This window comes from Chenopodium quinoa, unplaced genomic scaffold (assembly GCF_001683475.1).
Source record: "Chenopodium quinoa cultivar QQ74 unplaced genomic scaffold, ASM168347v1, whole genome shotgun sequence".
In the NCBI taxonomy this organism is placed as follows: Eukaryota; Viridiplantae; Streptophyta; class Magnoliopsida; order Caryophyllales; family Amaranthaceae; genus Chenopodium; species Chenopodium quinoa.
This window is the reverse complement of record NW_018743518.1, coordinates 688,732-706,866: the sequence shown is the minus strand read 5'-3', so window position 1 is coordinate 706,866 and position 18,135 is coordinate 688,732. Positions and strand designations below refer to the sequence as shown.

The window sequence follows — 18,135 nt, the reverse complement described above, 5'->3', positions numbered from 1 at the left end:
GGGAAAAGGTCAGTTCAGTTAGGTCGGCACAGCATAAAAGTGCGAAGTGAAAGAGGAAAAGAGATAATTAAAAGGCCTCGGCCCCAGCCAAAGAACCTTACCATCCTTAAACTTTCGGCTGAGGCCGACAGCTGCTAGCATGTTCTCTTGGAAAACATGATGCGTATCGGGGAGCCAAGTCTCCGGGATATGCTGCATTCGGCCGCTGCCCCCCCCCCCCGGTTCGGCAGCTTGCCGAAGATGTTCTGTTGATTAAGGTTCGGATCTGGGCCATTATCTTCGGGGGGACCTAAACTTTCCATGTCGGGATCAGGCTCAGCAAGATACCTGGGAGCGCTGAAGACGTAAGGGTGGCCCGGGTCCGTGGGTGCCCTAACCCAAATCCATTGACCTCTCCAGTCCTTGTCTGAAGATTCGTTCGGCCACATGGTTAGGTACTGGGGCCGAGACTCAATCCGGTACCACCCAGAACCATGACTTCCGTGCCCACTTTGAATATTTGGCACTAGCCGATGGAGCTTTTTGAAGCAGTGCAGGTTCGGCACATACCTGAAGAACTTGCAGACCCATAAGTATGTCATCACCCTTCGGATGCTAATGGGAGTTAGCTGACATAGGGAAATATTGTAATGGATCAGCAAGTCTCGGACGAATACGTCCAAAGGGAACCTCAGCCCATACTGAAGTTGTCTTGTGTACACCCCCACATACCCCGGGGGTGGACGATGGATTCTATCGGATGCCACGGGCATTCGGCACCAATACCCATAAGCTTCAAGGATGTCGTAATGCAACTCAATTTGTTCGGCAAACCGATAATGTTCGGCATTCTCCACCCACCATGAGTAGGGGCGGTTCTTTATCATGGCCGAAGCTACTTCGGCATCCTCCCACTCTGAGAACCCAGGAAGGATGTCCCAAAGGATAGCGGGAACTTCGTCATCCCGACCAGAAGCGCTCGGCCCCTCCGTTCTCTGAGGAGGAGCCGAAGAAATGGGAGTCGCCCTAATCCCTTCAGCAGGGTCAGGCTCTACTCTCTGTCCATTCCAGGTCCCAATCCTGTTCCTGGGATCGGGAATTGGCCTTTCTCTTCTTGGAGCACGGGCTCTACCTCTAACTCCTCTCACCATTGATGAATTTCGAAGAAAAAAGTCGAAAAAAAGGGGAAGGAGTTCAAATTCGAAGAAAAATAAACTAAAATAAAAGGAATTTACCTTAATCTGAAGCGAAAGTTGCCGATTTACGAATTGGTAGTGACGAGTCTCAGTTTCTAAGCCTAATGCTCGGGGAATTTGTGAAGTTTTGATGCGGGTTCTTGGGTTCTCTCGAGAATTCTGGGTTTGTGTTGGTGAATAAGTGAGGAGAGATGACGCGCCTCTAATTATATCTCCAGAAATGGGAATACGGGGAGTCTGCGTTTCAATTTCTCTTAAATACCCCACTAAGTAACCGTTAAACACACGACCCTGCGATTAAACCGCCCATTATCCGTCCAACTTCCACAATTATTCGCCTTAACTATTGTTATCTCATTAATTACGGTTTAATTACGGTTTAAATTCAAATTTTTAGATTAATTAAATCATTCACTTCCCTCCTTTTCTGATTAAATCAAACCCGACCCGTCATCCTTCCAAATCGGGTCTGGGGGGCAAGTTGTTTGGGTCCAATTTAGTCCAATTGGGCCTAGTCATTAAATGATCCAATTAAAAGCCCAAGGTCAAGGTTCATCTCTCCAACTGTGCTAAAGTCAGAGATCAGTCCTCATGGCAAGTCAATTAGGCTAAGGCCCAACTTCTCCATATATGCAAAGGTATAAAAACCATCAATATTACATTTGTACATTCATTCAACAAAGCCTCAAGCAATTAATTCTCTTGCATAGTGTTCTCTTTCTACACACTGTACTGACTTTAGCATCGGAGGGGCCTTCCTCGGCAACACCCCCGAGGCTAGTTTACGTGTGTTTGCTGTGCAGGAAACCTTCGGCCCAACATCACTTGGACCGAATCCAGTCTTCTCCACTTCATCGGACCTTCGACAAGGTCCCATTGTTTTCACCCGAAACAGTTACTATACCCCGAAGTGATACAAAAACTTTTGTATGATAATTGTAAATAAGTTGCACTTTATTCATTTGATCTTCTCTTGCATACATATGTTTATAACATACATTGATACCACATACCTTGATACATAATCAAGTAGTGAATATCACTGAATGCTCTAGTAAGCTGATTTTAAAGTATACTTTCAACAAATAATAGAGATATACGAAGTAGATATTATATAGTTCCAAGGCTCTCTTAGAGGATATATGAGTCGTCATGCATTTTTTACCAAAAAGATTAGTAAGGTCTTTCGCCTTGGTAATTGCCTGGTGGATCATAGTTACAACCAATGAAATAACCTCCATTGTTACATTGAACCCTAGCACATCCAAGACGAATCGAGTTACGCCAAACCACTTGAGTGTAGTGCAAACATTCCCCGCCAACACATGAATTTGAATTATAGTCGTAATTGGCCTTCTCATTCACCCACAATTTTACTGCATCTGTGCCGGTGAAGTCACCGCCACCTTGAGCAATATTTTCTCCATATTTCCCACCAGAATGTTGCAAAGCACAATCAGCCATTCTTTGGTTGGCGTATTGTTGGGCGTACGCCGCCACTTGGTCATCCCATTGTATGCTACCAACACCCACGGCAGCCCTAGCTGCATTGTGAGCATCAACATAGTCTTGTGGTGAATTTTGCGCATTACAAAGTCGCGTAACGGCTAGGATTGCTATGATGAAGCATGAAAAAGTTGCAAGGTTTTTGAGTGCATTCATTTTTTTTGTTTTTGGGTTGTTACTAATGTTACATACAAAGAGGTATGTATATGATTACTTGGGATGGATTTTATGTCCATGAGATAGGGGTTTATATAGGAGGGAGTTCTTGAAAATTCTTAGCAAAGTGTTGAAAATTAGTTGTAGAAGATTCGAAGCCTAATTTAAATTAGATGGGACAGCATTTGGAAAATATGGAACTTCCAAAACATTCAATCTTTGGATCGGACAAGGTTTACTTTTCTTACTTTAAAATCCAAGATAATACATCTAATGCACTGTTATGAAATTATTTCGTTTGAAAATTCTAGGTCACAAGAAGTTATCAATTTTTTGATACAATCAAATGAACAGATGGTCGAAAAACAACTTCACGACTACATATAATCGTTACACTGTCCCTCTTGACAAGGGTTTTAATTTTTATTTTTATTATTATTATTATTTATCAGGTGTTTACCACGGTGCAAGATCTACGAGACATCGTAGTTTATATAAAGGATAATAATGTTTTTATTTAATTCAATATGTTATATATTTGTTTGATTTGTATATAATTTCTTTTTTAGATGTACTACGTAATATGTAGAATGACTTTTTTTTTATTGGGGAATAAAATTACTTTTATTGATGAAGTAATTTTATTTTACAAAAAATCATATCGAAAAATCATAAAGTTTGTACTACGTGTAATTTACATCAATATTACTCTGTATTGTTAATTGTTGTATTGTTGGAAATTTTGGAATAATAATAGTTAGTGATAAATAATGGAGTATTAAGGATGACATCATGCAATACTAAATTGCTGATGCTAAATAAGTAAATAGTGAGATATATTGACTTCTCTTGACTTTGTTATGCCGGATATAAAGGGCTAGAAAAGTAGAAATTAGTGGTGTGTTGAAAAGTCTTTGCCGTTGCTTAATTTTATCTCTCTTATGAACAAAATAAAAAATCATGAAATTACATTGTTTGGCCGTTTCAATTAAAGGGCTAGGAAATGTTTGGCCGTTTCAATTTTGTTACTATGCGAAATTACATTGTTTTACTTCTTCCATTTTAAAATATATTGTATAATCGTTACAAATGGAGTTCATGCTTGTGGCAGCTTGTCAATGCAGTCATATATATGACCGCTAATTATCAATATCTTTAATCATTTATTAATAAATCTTAATAACAAGTTGTTATTTTAAGAGTTTGTATCGAGACAAATTAAACAAATTTTTATGGTTCGTACTACGGGAGCTAATATGATTAGAAGAGAGTACTAATATATAGTTTAATAAAAGTCTAAATATAACAATTACTTTAGAATGGGGAAAGTACCTTTCGACAAACTTCGTACTACGGGAGCTAAGTAGCCACGAATTATATAATTAATGGTTCATAGCTGGACTTATTAATTAATTTGATATATATATATATATATATATATATATATATATATATATTGGTTGCATTTTTCCAAATGCACTACAAAACAAAAAGAGTTTTTGCTATCAAACAAATAAAATAAAAATAAAAATAAATAAATATTCATTTAAAATAAATCACGGCACACATCGATTGGAATTATTAACGAAAGGATGGTCCTATACAGCTATCCTTTTGATTAATCTTCACATCCATATGCAATACTCTAGTGAGTACCATAACCAATACTCTATTGAAGGAAAGATATCATAGATAGTAATTAAGGAGAAATCATCTCCTAAATTGCAGCCTTGATGAATGAGCATGATTGATTACAATCAATCACAATCTCCTATCTTAGTATATATATTATTCTAATATATTTTAGTGTCATACATAGTATAGTCTTAACTTTGTAATCTCTTTATTTAAGGTAGTATGTTGACTTATTTTCTATAGTGGTCACTCAAGGCTTGTATATAAATACTCTGTAAATTAATAATACAAAGTAAGCTTTTTCTCTATTCTTTATATGGTATTAGAGCTACGATTTTTTTTCCCTCTTTATCATCATGTCTTCTGATCATCAAGCTCTTATTCCCAACTCTAATGATCCTTCCAAACCTTTCACTATTTTTCACCTTCACAATGCAATTAAGCTTACCCCTACCAACTATATCGCTTGGAAAGCTCAAATTCAAGCCACGTTATTAGGCTATGACCTATACAAATATGTTGATGGTTCTTTTCCCTCCCCTCCTGCCTCAATCAATAATGCTGAAGGTACCTCCCAAGCCAACCCCGCTGCCCTTACTTGGTTTCGCCAAGATCGTCTCGTCTATGGTGCTCTTGTTGGTACCCTATCTCAAGAGCTTGTTCCTCTTATTTCTCAATCGGCTACGGTTCAAGAGGCTTGGAATATTCTAGCCTCTACCTATGAAAACCCATCTCGTGGTCACTTCAAACAAATCAAGGATCATTTAGCAAAAATAACCAAAAGAACTCAAAGTATTTCAGAGTACATGCAAGCCATTAAGCAATGTACTAATCATCTTGCCTCCATGGGAAGGCCTATGGAACATGAAGATATCATTGATAAGGTACTTCTTGGTCTTGATTATGATATTTATAAATCTGTTATTGATGCGGTCAATGCTAGGGATGCCCCTATTTCCTTTGAAGAGCTCCATGAGAAGCTCATCACTAAGGAACTTATGGCTGCATCATCAGTTTCATCTACTCCATTCCCTGCCACGGTTCATGCTGCTCAATACCGTGCTCATGCCAACACCAAACATCAACATATGTCCACACCGGCTCCCGCTCTCCTTCCTACTCCAAGTAGTAATCAGGTCCCTCGACAACAAAAACCTTACCTCGGCAAATGTCAATGATGCCGCAATCAAGGTCATGCTCTTGATCAATGCACAACATTCAAGGCTCTCTTCCCCACTATTCGGATTCCTACTGCTACCCAAGCCCGGGCTGTACAAAAGGGGTATCATCCGCCTCATGCTCATCTTGCAACTGCTAATGTCCCGCCATCCACATGGCTCTTAGACAGTGGTGCGTCTCATCATGTGACAAATGATCTTGCTAACCTCTCCCTTCATGCTCCTTATGATAGCACCGAGGAACTTGTAATTGGTGATGGCTCTACTCTACCCATTCAAAACACTGGTTCTTTCTCTCTCTCAACCCCATCTAAATCTTTTAATTTTTCTAATGTCCTACATGTTCCGTCTATCTCTAGAAATATCTTATCCATCTCTAAATTTTGTCAAGAAAATAACACAAGTATCGAGTTCTTACCCTCTTTTTTTCGTGTTAAGGAGCTTTTGAAAGGCACAGTCCTACTCCAAGGACCAACTAGAGCCGGAGTCTATGAATGGAATCCAAGTCCTCCTCGAGTCTACACTACTCAAAAATTACCGATGCATGATTGGCATCATCGTCTTGGACATCCATCTTCTTCTATTCTTAAGACTTTAAATTCCAGTTTTGATTTAAAAATTTCAGATTTTGCTATGTCCTATTGTAATTCATGCAATATGAATAAAAGTCACAAGTTGCCCTTCTCTCTTTCTACTTTATCATCAAAAGCCCCTCTTGATCTCATTTTTACTGATGTGTGGTCATCTCCAGTTTATTCTTACGATAATTACAAGTACTATGTAATTTTTGTAGATCATTTCACAAAATATGTTTGGTTCTATCCCTTAAAGAAAAAGTCGGATACACATGATGTTTTTCTACGATTTAGAGCCCTTGTAGAGAAATTCTTTAAGCGTCCTATAATTCAAGTGTTCTCGGACAATGGGGGTGAATATGAAAAACTCACTCCATATCTCTCAATTAATGGCATTTCTCATCTTACTACTCCTCCGCACACTCCTGAGCTAAATGGATATGCGGAACGTCGACATAGACATATTGTCGAAACTGGTTTAACACTCCTCTCACATGCCAAGCTCCCTCTTACTCTTTGGCCTCATGCCTTTGCTACTGCCACATATTTAATAAATAGACTCCCTACACCATCACTTCAAAATATATCTCCCTTTCTTAAACTATTTCAAACCCCTCCAAATTATCATAAGTTGAGAAATTTTGGATGCTTATGTTACCCTTGGTTACGACCATATTCCTCACACAAATTAGACCCTCGCTCGTTACCTTGTGTATTTGTTGGTTACTCACCATCTCAAAGTGCCTACTACTGTCTTCATCCTCCCACACAACGTATATACACATCTAGGCATGTGAAATTTGTTGAGGATGTTTTCCCATATCCTGATTTATGTCCATCCTTCACACCTTCCAAAGCCACTACAGTTGATGAATGGTGTACAATCACTATTCATATTCTACAACAATCTAGCGGCTCCTCTAGTGGACAATCACCTACCTCACCCTCATCTCCTAATAATGCTTCCTCTCAAACCCACTCTACCTCCTCTTATCCTCCTCCTCCTCCTCCTCCTCCTCCTCCTCCTCCTCCCCCTTCTCGTTCAACTAGAACGATTGTCACAAGACTTCAAAACAACATTATTAAGCCTAATCCTAAGTTTGCCCACCATACCACAGTTGGTGCTTCTACCTCTGAACCAACAAACATTACACAAGCATTAAAAGACCCACAATGGCGGGCTGCCATGACAGATGAGTTTAATGCTCTCACTCGTAATCAGACTTGGGAACTTGTTCCTCCCCACTCTACCCAAAATCTAGTTGGTTGCAAATGGGTTTATCGCATTAAATATAAATCGGATGGGACCATTGAACGCTATAAGGCTCGCCTTTTAGCTAAGGGTTTTCATCAAAGGTCGGGGATCGATTATTCTGAGACTTTTAGTCCTGTTATCAAGCCCACAACAGTTCGTCTCATTCTCTCTCTTGCTGTCACTAATGGTTGGTCAATTCGTCAACTTGATATAAATAATGCATTTCTTCAAGGCACATTACAAGAAGAGGTTTATATGTCTCAACCACCTGGATTCTTAGACAAAGATCATCCCTCTCATGTATGTAAGCTGCACAAAGCAATTTACGGGCTCAAACAAGCACCACGAGCTTGGTATCAAGAGTTTCGTACGTTTCTTCTATCTTGTGGGTTTACCAACACCATATCAGACCCTTCTCTATTTATGTATCGTCAACTTGATACCACTATCTACCTACTTGTCTATGTTGATGACATAATCATCACAGGCTCTTCTATTACAAGTCTACAAGAATTTGTCACTACTTTGGCTACTCGGTTTTCCTTGAAAGATCTTGGTTCCTTATCATACTTTCTAGGGGTTGAGGTGCTTCCTCATGCCAATGGTTTATTTTTAAGCCAGAGGAAATATATTGAAGATCTTCTTGTGCGAGCTGCCATGAGTGAAGCTAAACCAGTCCCAACTCCAATGGTTACCCATCCCCCACTTACTCTCACTGATGGCACCCCCCTTCCAAATCCAACAAAATATCGAACCTTAGTTGGTGGCTTACAGTACTTGTCACTAACTCATTTGGATATTGCCTTTGCTGTTAACATGTTATCACAATACATGCATAAGCCCACTGACTTGCATTGGGATGCTCTCAAACGATTTCTACGCTACTTGAAGGGCACCTTAACTCATGGAATTACTCTTCACCGCAATTCTCCATTAAGCTTGCACGCCTATTCGGACGCGAATTGGGATGGTGATCGAGATAATTTTGTTTCAACCACAGGCTATATTGTATATTTAGGCCGCAATCCTCTATCATGGAGTTCTAAAAAGCAGCAAGGTCTAGCAACCTCATCTACTGAAGCTGAATTTCGGGCTGTAGCATCTGCTACTTCAGAAATTTTATGGCTGCAATCTCTCCTTTCAGAGCTTGATATCAAGCTACAACATACTCCAAGTATTTATTGTGACAATTTAAGTGCGACTCATTATTCGGCAAATCCGGTTTTTCATTCACGGATGAAACATTTAGCATTGGCATTCCATTTTGTGCGTGAAAAAGTCCAGCTTGGTGCATTACGAGTTCAACACATTTCGGGTTTGGACCAACTCGCTGATGCTCTAACTAAGCCACTTGCTAAGCCACGCTTTCTTGATTTATTTTCCAAGATTGGACTAGCTCCAAGACCGTCCATCTTGCGGGGGAATATTGAAGGAAAGATATCATATAGTAATTAAGGAGAAATCATCTCCTAAATTGCAGCCTTGATGAATGAGCATGATTGATTACAATCAATCACAATCTCCTATCTTAGTATATATATTATTCTAATATATTTTAGTGCCATGTATAGTATAGTCTTAACTTTGTAATCTCTTTATTTAAGGTAGTATGTTGACTTATTTTCTATAGTGGTCACTCAAGGCTTGTATATAAATACTCTGTAAATTAATAATACAAAGTAAGCTTTTTCTCTATTCTTTATATACTCTAGTGAGCTAATATACATACATTATTTAATTTATTTTGTATCAAGTCGAAAGGGAATAATTCTGGTCGATCAATTTATATTTCTTGGATTAAAGTATTTCTAGCTAGCTTGGTACAAACTTTTAGAGGGTCTTAATTATTTAAATTTGTGAAATATACAATTACACCCGCAAATGACTTACTATACACCATGCAATGTAATTAAAAATTAAGAATACTTCATTTATTCATTTGTATCTCTCATAACAAACCTTACATACATAATAATACAGAGTACCACATATATATATAATTAAGTGAATATCACTAAAAAGATCTAGTGAGCTTATTCCAATTCTCTCTTTATTATAGCAACACGAAGTTAAACGAAAGGTTTAAAAGAGATACAATTTTCTGGAAAAGTTTAGTAAGGTTTCTGGCCTACCCAATTGCCTGGAGGATCATAGTTACAAGTAACGAAATAACCTCCATTGTTACATTGAACCCTAGCACATCCTAGACGAACCGAATTACGCCAAACCACTTGAGTATAATGACCACACACCTTATTAGGAGCACAAGTATTTGAATTATAGTTATAATCGGCTTTCTCATCCACCCACAACTTTACCGCGGCTGTGCCAGTCAGAAAAGCACCACTACCGGTGGCAATATTCTCCCCATATTGTTTACTACCGGAGTGTCGCAAAGCACAATCACCTTTCCTTTGGTTGGCATATTGTTGGGCATATTGCGCCACTCGGTTATCTCATTGTATGTTTCCAACGCCCACTGCGGCCCTAGCCGCGTTGTGGGCGTTAACATAATCTTGTGGTGAGTTTTGTGCATAGCACGTATGGGCAAGGGCTAGGGTTGCAAAAATTAAGCAAGCAAATATTAGGTTTTTGGACAACATATTTTTAGGGTTAGTTGTTACTTAACTTATTATAGAGAGTTGATAATAAGTTATTTTTGATGAGTAGTGCATGGTTTATGGGGTTTTTATAGGGGGGGGGGGGGCGGGGGAGATGCTTAAATTTCTTTGTAAGGGTGGCGGCATTATTTTCCGAGGTAGAATATTCAAAGTTAAAGAATGACAAGCATCAAGAAAATGTACAAACAATTAATTAATAAAATTCCAAGTATTCTAAACTTATAATCTTATCCACGCCATTTAGCCACTTAAGTCGTCAAGAATAGTATTTGTTGTGGATGATCAACTAGCTTAGTTGGTCAAAGTCTTAAAAAATTTAATATCTGAGATCAAATATGATCTACATCATTCGCCCTTATAGCTCTCTTGAGGACATACTTTGTGATCATCCCTAGCTACAAGCCTACAAACCCTTTTGAATTCACCGCCATAAATGTAGTTACCGCGTATATATATTTGGAGTAGAGAGTACTACTATGCCATCTTATTGGAGTAAAAATGATGGTAGATAATTTTATTGTTACTTGACACATGTTAAATAAGGGCACCTTTAATGGAGTAAAAAATGTTAAATAAGGGCACCTTTAATGGAGTGATATATACAAACACATATTAGGCCCTATTCACTTCATCTTATTTTTGCTGAACTAAAATTAATTTTACAAAACTGAAATTATTTTTACTGAACTGAAATTAATTTTAATGAATTGAAATTATTTTTACTGAACTGAACATATTTTTACTGAATATTAATTTTTTTTAAGGTGAACTGAACAGGGCCTTATCCTGATTTTTTTTTCTGCCGTTTGCTAATCAACTTTTAGTCTTTTTAGTATTCTTGGTAGGCCATAGAGAAGCTTTCCAATTTAATTGCATTTTCATAAATGGGGAATGTTGGATGAAATTACATCTTTAACATAGACACCCCTTTAATGGAGTACGTGATATATACAAAGTTGGATTATACAATCAGGTACGTATAAAATATCAGGTGGTTGTATAATTTAATTAAACAGTTAAACATTCTTAAATTATTTTATTAATGTTTTAAATTGCATTAAGTACGTGCAAAATTGTTGTTGAATATTTTCCATGTCATTTCATTTTCTAGAATCAATGAACCGTTTGCAAGAACTCTTCATACGCGCGTAAGCTTAAAAATTACAAGACAAAGAATCAATGAATGGCAAGGATAAGGTTGGCTAGATATGAAAATAACTTATCAGCCTCTTTACTTTAATTTGATCATTAGAGTTACTTACAAATTAAGTGTGTAGATAATTTTATTGTTGTGCGCGGGTAACGTGCAAGCTAAGACGAGTTGTACGATTGCAAACGTAGGCTAATTAGTTTTAGAGATACTAATTTGTATAGAGTTTTCTATGAATTACGTAGTAAATATTAGTACAGTTAATAATAAAAGCTTCATCCCAAAAAGTAATGGTGAGATAACGAAAAGGATATGGCAGCACAAATGCTATAAGAATAACAAGGATTTCACAAATAAATTTATACAAGTCACTAAAACAAATAAACGTTATGTGCTGACGCTATACATATGGTATTTCAAGGGACGTGCAATGCCTACTTTTCACTAATTGGTTCATGAATTATTAAATGGGTGAAATTTTGGATGCTATCGCATACATAGATACATTCCTTATTTTCCAATATAAGTACTCCTATAGCCTGAAATTAATATATTATTATATGTTGTTGAGTTTCTATTCAATTCAGTAATAATGTAAACAAAGAAACTATAATGTATATTTGAAATCTTTGATCGATTCAATTGGTAAAAATTATTGAAACTATGGATTCTATCAGAAGTAACTGTACACATTTTAGTATGTACTAAGTCATTATTTTGCATTTGGTTACATTTTATGGTTTAGGCTGACAAAAGTTGAGATGATACATCAACCGGCATGTACAAATCCAAGAACATATACTTCCTCCGTTTTTTTTAACGCTTTGAATCTTAATTAAGAATGTGACTATTATTTTATTTAATTATTTCTATATAATCAACAAATCTTACGTAAAAAAACGTTACATATACATATTAATTCAGCATACATAGCTGCTTCTTATTGAGTATCATCAATGCTCTAGTGAGCTGAAATACATACATATATTATTATATTTGTTTCACATCAAACTTTAGGAAAAACTCTAGTAAGGTTTCTGGCCTACAACATTGCCCCGTGGATCATAGTTGCAAGTAATGAAAAACCATCCATTATTTTGACATTGAACCCTAGCACAACCAAGACGAACCGAGTTACGCCAAACCACTTGAGTATAATGTTCACACACCTTACCAGAAGCACAAGTATTGGTATTATAGTCGTAATCGGCCTTCTCATTCACCCACAGTTTTACTGCATCTGTGCCGGTGAAGTCACCGCCACCTACGGCAATATTTTCTCCATACTTCCCACCAGAGTGTTGCAAAGCGCAATCACCCATCCTTTGGTTGGCGTATTGTTGGGCGTACGCCGCCACTTGGTCGTCCCATTGTATGTTTCCAACACCCACTGCAGCCCTAGCTGCATTGTGGGCATTAACATAATCTTGTGGTGAATTTTGTGCGTGGCATATTTGGCTAAGTGCTAGGGTTTCTATGATGAAGCATAAAAATATTGCAATTTTTGGGCATATTCATTGTTTTTTGGGTAATTTTTTATGTAACAAAGTGGTTATTATTGTTACTTGGGATGAATTTTATGTGCAAGAATTAGAGGATTTTATAGTGGGATGCTTTTGAAATTTCTATTGAATATAGAGCCAAAGTTAGGCTGGTATCTAGAAAATATGCAAACTTCCTAGACTTCTAAGCTAACTTATTATGGATGAAAATTCAAACCGTTTAAATTAGGCTAGAAAAGTATTTCTTGTGGCTAAGTTTTGTGTAATTATTCTTAGAATTCAGGTAATTTACCAATCAAAAAGACAAAATTATTGTGCATATATTATCTTACAATTTTTTAGTTACATTTTTTTTAAGTCAAAAAATGAAATATTTACAGTAGTAGCTTATTAATAGGTATACAAAGGTTTTCAAAAAAAAAAAAAAAAAAAAAGGAAAATGTTCCTTTTTAATACTTTAAAAGGGAAGTGATCCTACATATTATTGTGGCCACATGTTAACATAATGTTGAAATAAACTAATTGAAATTTAAATAGGATTAATTGATAATTTCTGTTGAATAGTACACAATTAATGTAAAATTCGTGCCAAATTAAAATAAAATTATGAGAGGGATTGAAATAGATAGGGCTGCTGCTATAAGAACATTACTTTTCTCAAAAAGAGGCTATAACGTAGTATAACCGTTATGTGATAGTTATGCATGAGCATATATGCTACTCAAATGGATGTGCATTTTTTTTTCCCAATTACTCCTTTCGAAATTAAGATAATAGCGTATTGTGAATTTAATTTCGTTAATAAAGAAACTTATATATTGTTCTCTTCTTCTAGAATAAGGTATTCTAATTTGATTATACTTGTACTAAGGATTTAATCTAGTGTAGTTTGCATCCTTCTAATTTTTGCGTGGTGTGGTAGTTCGATGTACATAACTGACTTATGTTCGATCATATTTTACACTAATTTAATTTGTGTAATACATCGATCTATAGTAATATAGTATATTGCATTCCCTGACTCTCAGCTTAACTAAAGTTAAGGGTTTCATCACTACTCGCAATAGCCATAATACCACAAATAATATTGTCAAAATAATATATGTAGTTTTTGTATTTAAATTCTCCAACATTTTAAATTTAAGCAGAGGACTAAATCGATTCAACTACATGAAAATTAAAATGTTACCCCACAACAACGTGATGCAATCATGCAAGATAGCAAGAACTTATAACTGTTTTTTATTTGTAAACAAATTACAATTTATTTACTTGTTTCTCTCAAAGGACAAACCCTACATGTTCGGCAAAATGTAGCTGTAGAGGTAGTTGTTAGCTGTGGTAGTAGCTGTTAGCTGTATGTGTAGTTGTTAGCTATGAAAATAAATAGTTAGGTATGCGTGTTTGGTAAAATAGTTGTTGACTAATTATTAGCTGTAAAATTCTAAAAAGTATTGAAAAAAATTCCAACAGCTACCTAACTTTTCACAAAAGCTAATAATATTTACTTTTTACAAAAACTATTTCAACCACTTAACTCTACTTCCATCCCTACCTAGCCAAACACTCGTGTTTTTTACTAAGTAATGATTTGAATAAGTCAAACCACTAAGAGCTACCTAAAAACTACTCAAAATAAAGCTACTGCCAAACATGCACATAGCCAACATAGGTTTAATTTATCAGATTTACTAGTTATTTGCCTGAACATGCTCAGTTGTATATTCACAAGAAAAAAAAAATTAATTTTATAAATTACTGTAAATTTGTATTCACTAAATTTTTTTTTATCATGTTATTTTTGTAGGAAAAAAATGAAAAGAAAAAAGTTTTGGTGGGGAAATTTTTATTATGGATGTGACACGTGTACTTTTGTGGTAACTCTGGTGATTACTTTAGTATATAGTATAGATAGATTCCACATACCATATTAAGTACGGAGTAGTAAATATTACTAAAAGCTCTAGCGAGCTTATTATTTAAACTATACTTTAAAAAAAAAAAAAGAAGCTTAATTAAGGAAACTTTTAATGATAGTAGAGGTATAGATATGCTCATCTAATAATTTTGTCCATTTCAAAATATCAAAATTGAGCAATTTTTATATCCATATGGTACTCAAAAAATATGCATAAAAGAGGTTCATTCTTATTTTATTTGATTTCTATTGCATAGTATACAAGATTATTAATCTCTCATATAAAATTAAAGATTACTAGTGAATGTCGTAGTGAGCAGAGTAACATAGATGAAGCACTATTATATTGTTTAACAAGCTCGATCATATATATAGTCTAGTAAGGTTTTTGGCCAATAATATTGCCTCGGGGATCATAGTTGCAAGTGATGAAAATCCCACCACCGTTACACTGAACCCTAGCACATCCAAGACGAACGGAGTCACGCCAAACCACTTGAGTATAATGTCCACACATCTTATCAGGAGCACAAGTATTGGAATTATAGTCATAGTTAGCCTTCTCATCAACCCATATTTTTACTGCATCGGTGCCACTAGCATCACCCGGACCAGCAACGATATTCTCTCCGTAAGGTCCTCCAGAATGCTGCAAAGCACAATCATTGATTCGTTGATTGGCATATTGTTGGGCGTAGGCCGCGACTTGGTCATCCCATTGTATGTTACCAACACCCACGGCAGCCCTAGCTGCATTGTGGGCATCAACATAATCTTGTGGAGAATTTTGCGCGTAACATAATTGCGCAAAGGCTAGGATTGCTATGACGAAGCATGAAAAGGTTACAAGGTTTTTGAGTGAATTCATTTTTATTTTTTTTTTGGGTTGTTACTAATGCTACAAAGAGATGTTTAAATGATATTTGGGATGGATTTATGTCCATGAGATAGGGGTTTATATAGAAAGAGTTCTTGAAAATTCTTAGCAAAGTGTTGAAAATTAGATGTAGAAAATTCAAAGCCTTAGTTAGATAGGATAGTACCAGGAAAATATGAAATCATGCAACTAGTTCTTGCGTTCAAGATTTGTGTAATTATTTCCAAGCATTTTTTGTGATTTCGTTATTATAGTATATTGACGGATTTCTAAGTATGCCATTCTAAGTATGCCATTCTGTTGCTAATCCCTCTATTTTTTTTTTTAATGCAACAGTTTTAAAGTGGGAATATTCAACACTATTTTATTTTTTTTTTGAAACAAAATATTCAACACTATTTCATTATATCTTCATCATTTCATAGTATCCATTTTTACTCACTCATATTATTTTCTTATTTCTAACTCTTGTCTACATTTCTTAGCTTGCTTTTAAATAAACTTTGTCCATTATAATTTAAATGACATAATTCTTGTATCACGTTTGTTAATTCGTATAGTTAACCGTAAATATTTCTAATTATCAAAAAGTACTTCTATAAAAATTTGAAATTTTAGCCTGGCCACATATTATGCCTTTGTCAACAGAACAACATTTTTTTATGGTAAGGAGGACTTGACCAGATTTCAACCCTCACGATTTTTTTTTTGTTCTAGTGTTTGCGGGCCAGACACTTGGGAGTGGAGGGGAGGATAAGGGAATCTCTACCTCCAAGTATCCTCACTTGGTAGATTTCGAACCCCAAACCTCTAGGATCTGATATAAGAGTCTTAACAAATGAGCCAACACTTTGTTGGTTTAACATAACGAAAATAGATCGGAGTATATATAGCAATATTGCCATTCTAATCATAATGGTTAGATTTGAGTCATTTGATATAAGAAAAGAGGAAATTATATGATACATGATACATTTTTTTGCAAACTGTTAAAGGATTTTTACAATAATCCCAATCAACCACACCAGTACACCATCACCACCACCACTGCCGTGGCTTTATTTATTTATATTTGATAGAATTATAATTAATAAGGCTTAGAAAGGCCTTTGGCCAATTATGTTGCCTGGTGGATTATAGCTGCACATAACAAAAATCCATCCATTAACGCATTGAACCCTAGCACACCCAACATTAACCGAATCATGCCAAACCAGTTGAGTATAGGTCAAACAATCTGCACCAATCGCACAAGTATTCGAACTATAATCATAGTCAACTTTCTGTTGCAACCATAGTTCTACGGCGTCTGTGCCAGTGAACAACGGATTGCTACTTACGGCGAGGTTTTCTCCATAGGGCCCGTTGGAGCGTAGGAGGGCACAATCGTCAACCCGGCTCAGGGCATATCGTCGGGCATAGGATGCCAATGTGCTGTCCCACTCTATGTTTACAACGCCCACTTCCGCCCTAGCGGCGTTATGGGCATCAAGGTAGTCTTGGGGAGAATTTTGTGCATGGCATATTTGGACAAAGGCTACGGTTGCTATGATGAGGCATGAAAATGTTGTAAGTGTACTACTTTTAGACAAACTCTTACACATCTTTTGTTTTTGGAAATTAAGACAATTAGAAAGAAATATGAAAGCTCTTGGAAATATATATCAAATGATGCTTAAGACGTGCAATTTATAGTGGATAAGTAATTGAAATGTCTTTGCAATGTCACCATCTAAAAGTTCATGTGCAAGAATTGATCATATGGTTCTCCAAAAAATAAAATATTAAAATAGAAAAAAGAAGAAGAAGAAAATAAACAAAGAAGAAGATTTAATCATAATATATCATTTTTAATATGGTGAGTCGAAGTTATTACATAATTAGTGTAAATAGTCAAACTGTGTCACTTATTTTGAAACCATGGTTGGACAGTATTCCTAAAACCATTAGAATGTATCAAGCATATACTACTTCTGTACCAAGCATTTAAATAATATTGATATAGATATATTCCATATATTAACTGTTAAAAGTCATCTTTTGTATAGCAAGTGGACCGTTTAATTAACTTAATTGTTCAAATATAAATAAATGCTTCAAAGAAATGATCAAAATATTGATTTTGTATACTATGTAAAACTGTAAACATGCCTATCATTTTGCTACTTGATTTGATGCTGATCAAGACGATTAATACTTTCAAATTAAATTGACAAATCACAAAATGCAGAACTTTAATTCAGCGACCAACCACTATATATGCCTATAAGAATTAAGAATTAATCAACTTATTGATCCATTCAATTCATAATTATATACTCTGTATCCTTTTAACCCCAACTTATTAAACATTGAAAACTTATAGATCGATTGAAGTTCAATCCTTGAAATAAATTAGCACTCTATAACTTATAAATTCAATCCTTGAAATAAATTAGCACTCTATAACTTATAAATTCAATCCTTGAAAAAAAATCTAAAAACTAATCAAGATTGAAGTTTCCAAATTAAAAGTGTTAAGAGATACCACATGTGACTTAAAATGTATGTGGGATGTATACGTATTACATTGGAAAAAAAGGGGGGG

The 18,135-nt window shown here is 35.7% G+C and overlaps 5 protein-coding genes and 1 pseudogene across 5 annotated transcripts; 1 reads left to right on the top strand and 5 right to left on the bottom strand.

Moving 5' to 3' along the window:
* Nucleotides 1-2,103: 2,103 nt before the first annotated feature.
* Nucleotides 2,104-2,925, bottom strand: LOC110740010 (pathogenesis-related protein 1A-like). The gene has a single exon (XM_021920492.1). It carries the CDS (start codon nucleotides 2,835-2,837, stop codon nucleotides 2,349-2,351), a length of 489 nt encoding a protein of 162 aa, XP_021776184.1. The 5' UTR covers nucleotides 2,838-2,925; the 3' UTR covers nucleotides 2,104-2,348.
* Nucleotides 2,926-4,828: 1,903 nt separating this feature from the next.
* LOC110740136 lies at nucleotides 4,829-5,689 on the top strand. The gene has a single exon (XM_021920632.1). The coding sequence runs from the start codon at nucleotides 4,829-4,831 to the stop codon at nucleotides 5,648-5,650; it is 822 nt and encodes a 273-aa protein (XP_021776324.1). The 3' UTR covers nucleotides 5,651-5,689.
* Nucleotides 5,690-9,386: 3,697 nt separating this feature from the next.
* On the bottom strand, nucleotides 9,387-10,165 carry LOC110740008 (annotated as a pseudogene).
* A 1,945-nt stretch (nucleotides 10,166-12,110) lies between these two features.
* Nucleotides 12,111-12,762, bottom strand: LOC110740134 (pathogenesis-related protein PRB1-3-like; the record flags this gene model as incomplete). The annotated part of the gene is made up of 1 exon (XM_021920631.1): nucleotides 12,111-12,762. A coding segment is annotated over one exon (486 nt), but the record flags the coding sequence as incomplete, so codon positions are not given.
* Nucleotides 12,763-14,879: 2,117 nt separating this feature from the next.
* Nucleotides 14,880-15,786, bottom strand: LOC110740007 (pathogenesis-related protein PRB1-3-like). The gene has a single exon (XM_021920491.1). The coding sequence runs from the start codon at nucleotides 15,537-15,539 to the stop codon at nucleotides 15,048-15,050; it is 492 nt and encodes a 163-aa protein (XP_021776183.1). The 5' UTR covers nucleotides 15,540-15,786; the 3' UTR covers nucleotides 14,880-15,047.
* A 660-nt stretch (nucleotides 15,787-16,446) lies between these two features.
* Nucleotides 16,447-17,437, bottom strand: LOC110740006 (basic form of pathogenesis-related protein 1-like). The gene has a single exon (XM_021920490.1). It carries the CDS (start codon nucleotides 17,150-17,152, stop codon nucleotides 16,646-16,648), a length of 507 nt encoding a protein of 168 aa, XP_021776182.1. The 5' UTR covers nucleotides 17,153-17,437; the 3' UTR covers nucleotides 16,447-16,645.
* Between the last annotated feature and the right edge of the window lie 698 nt (nucleotides 17,438-18,135).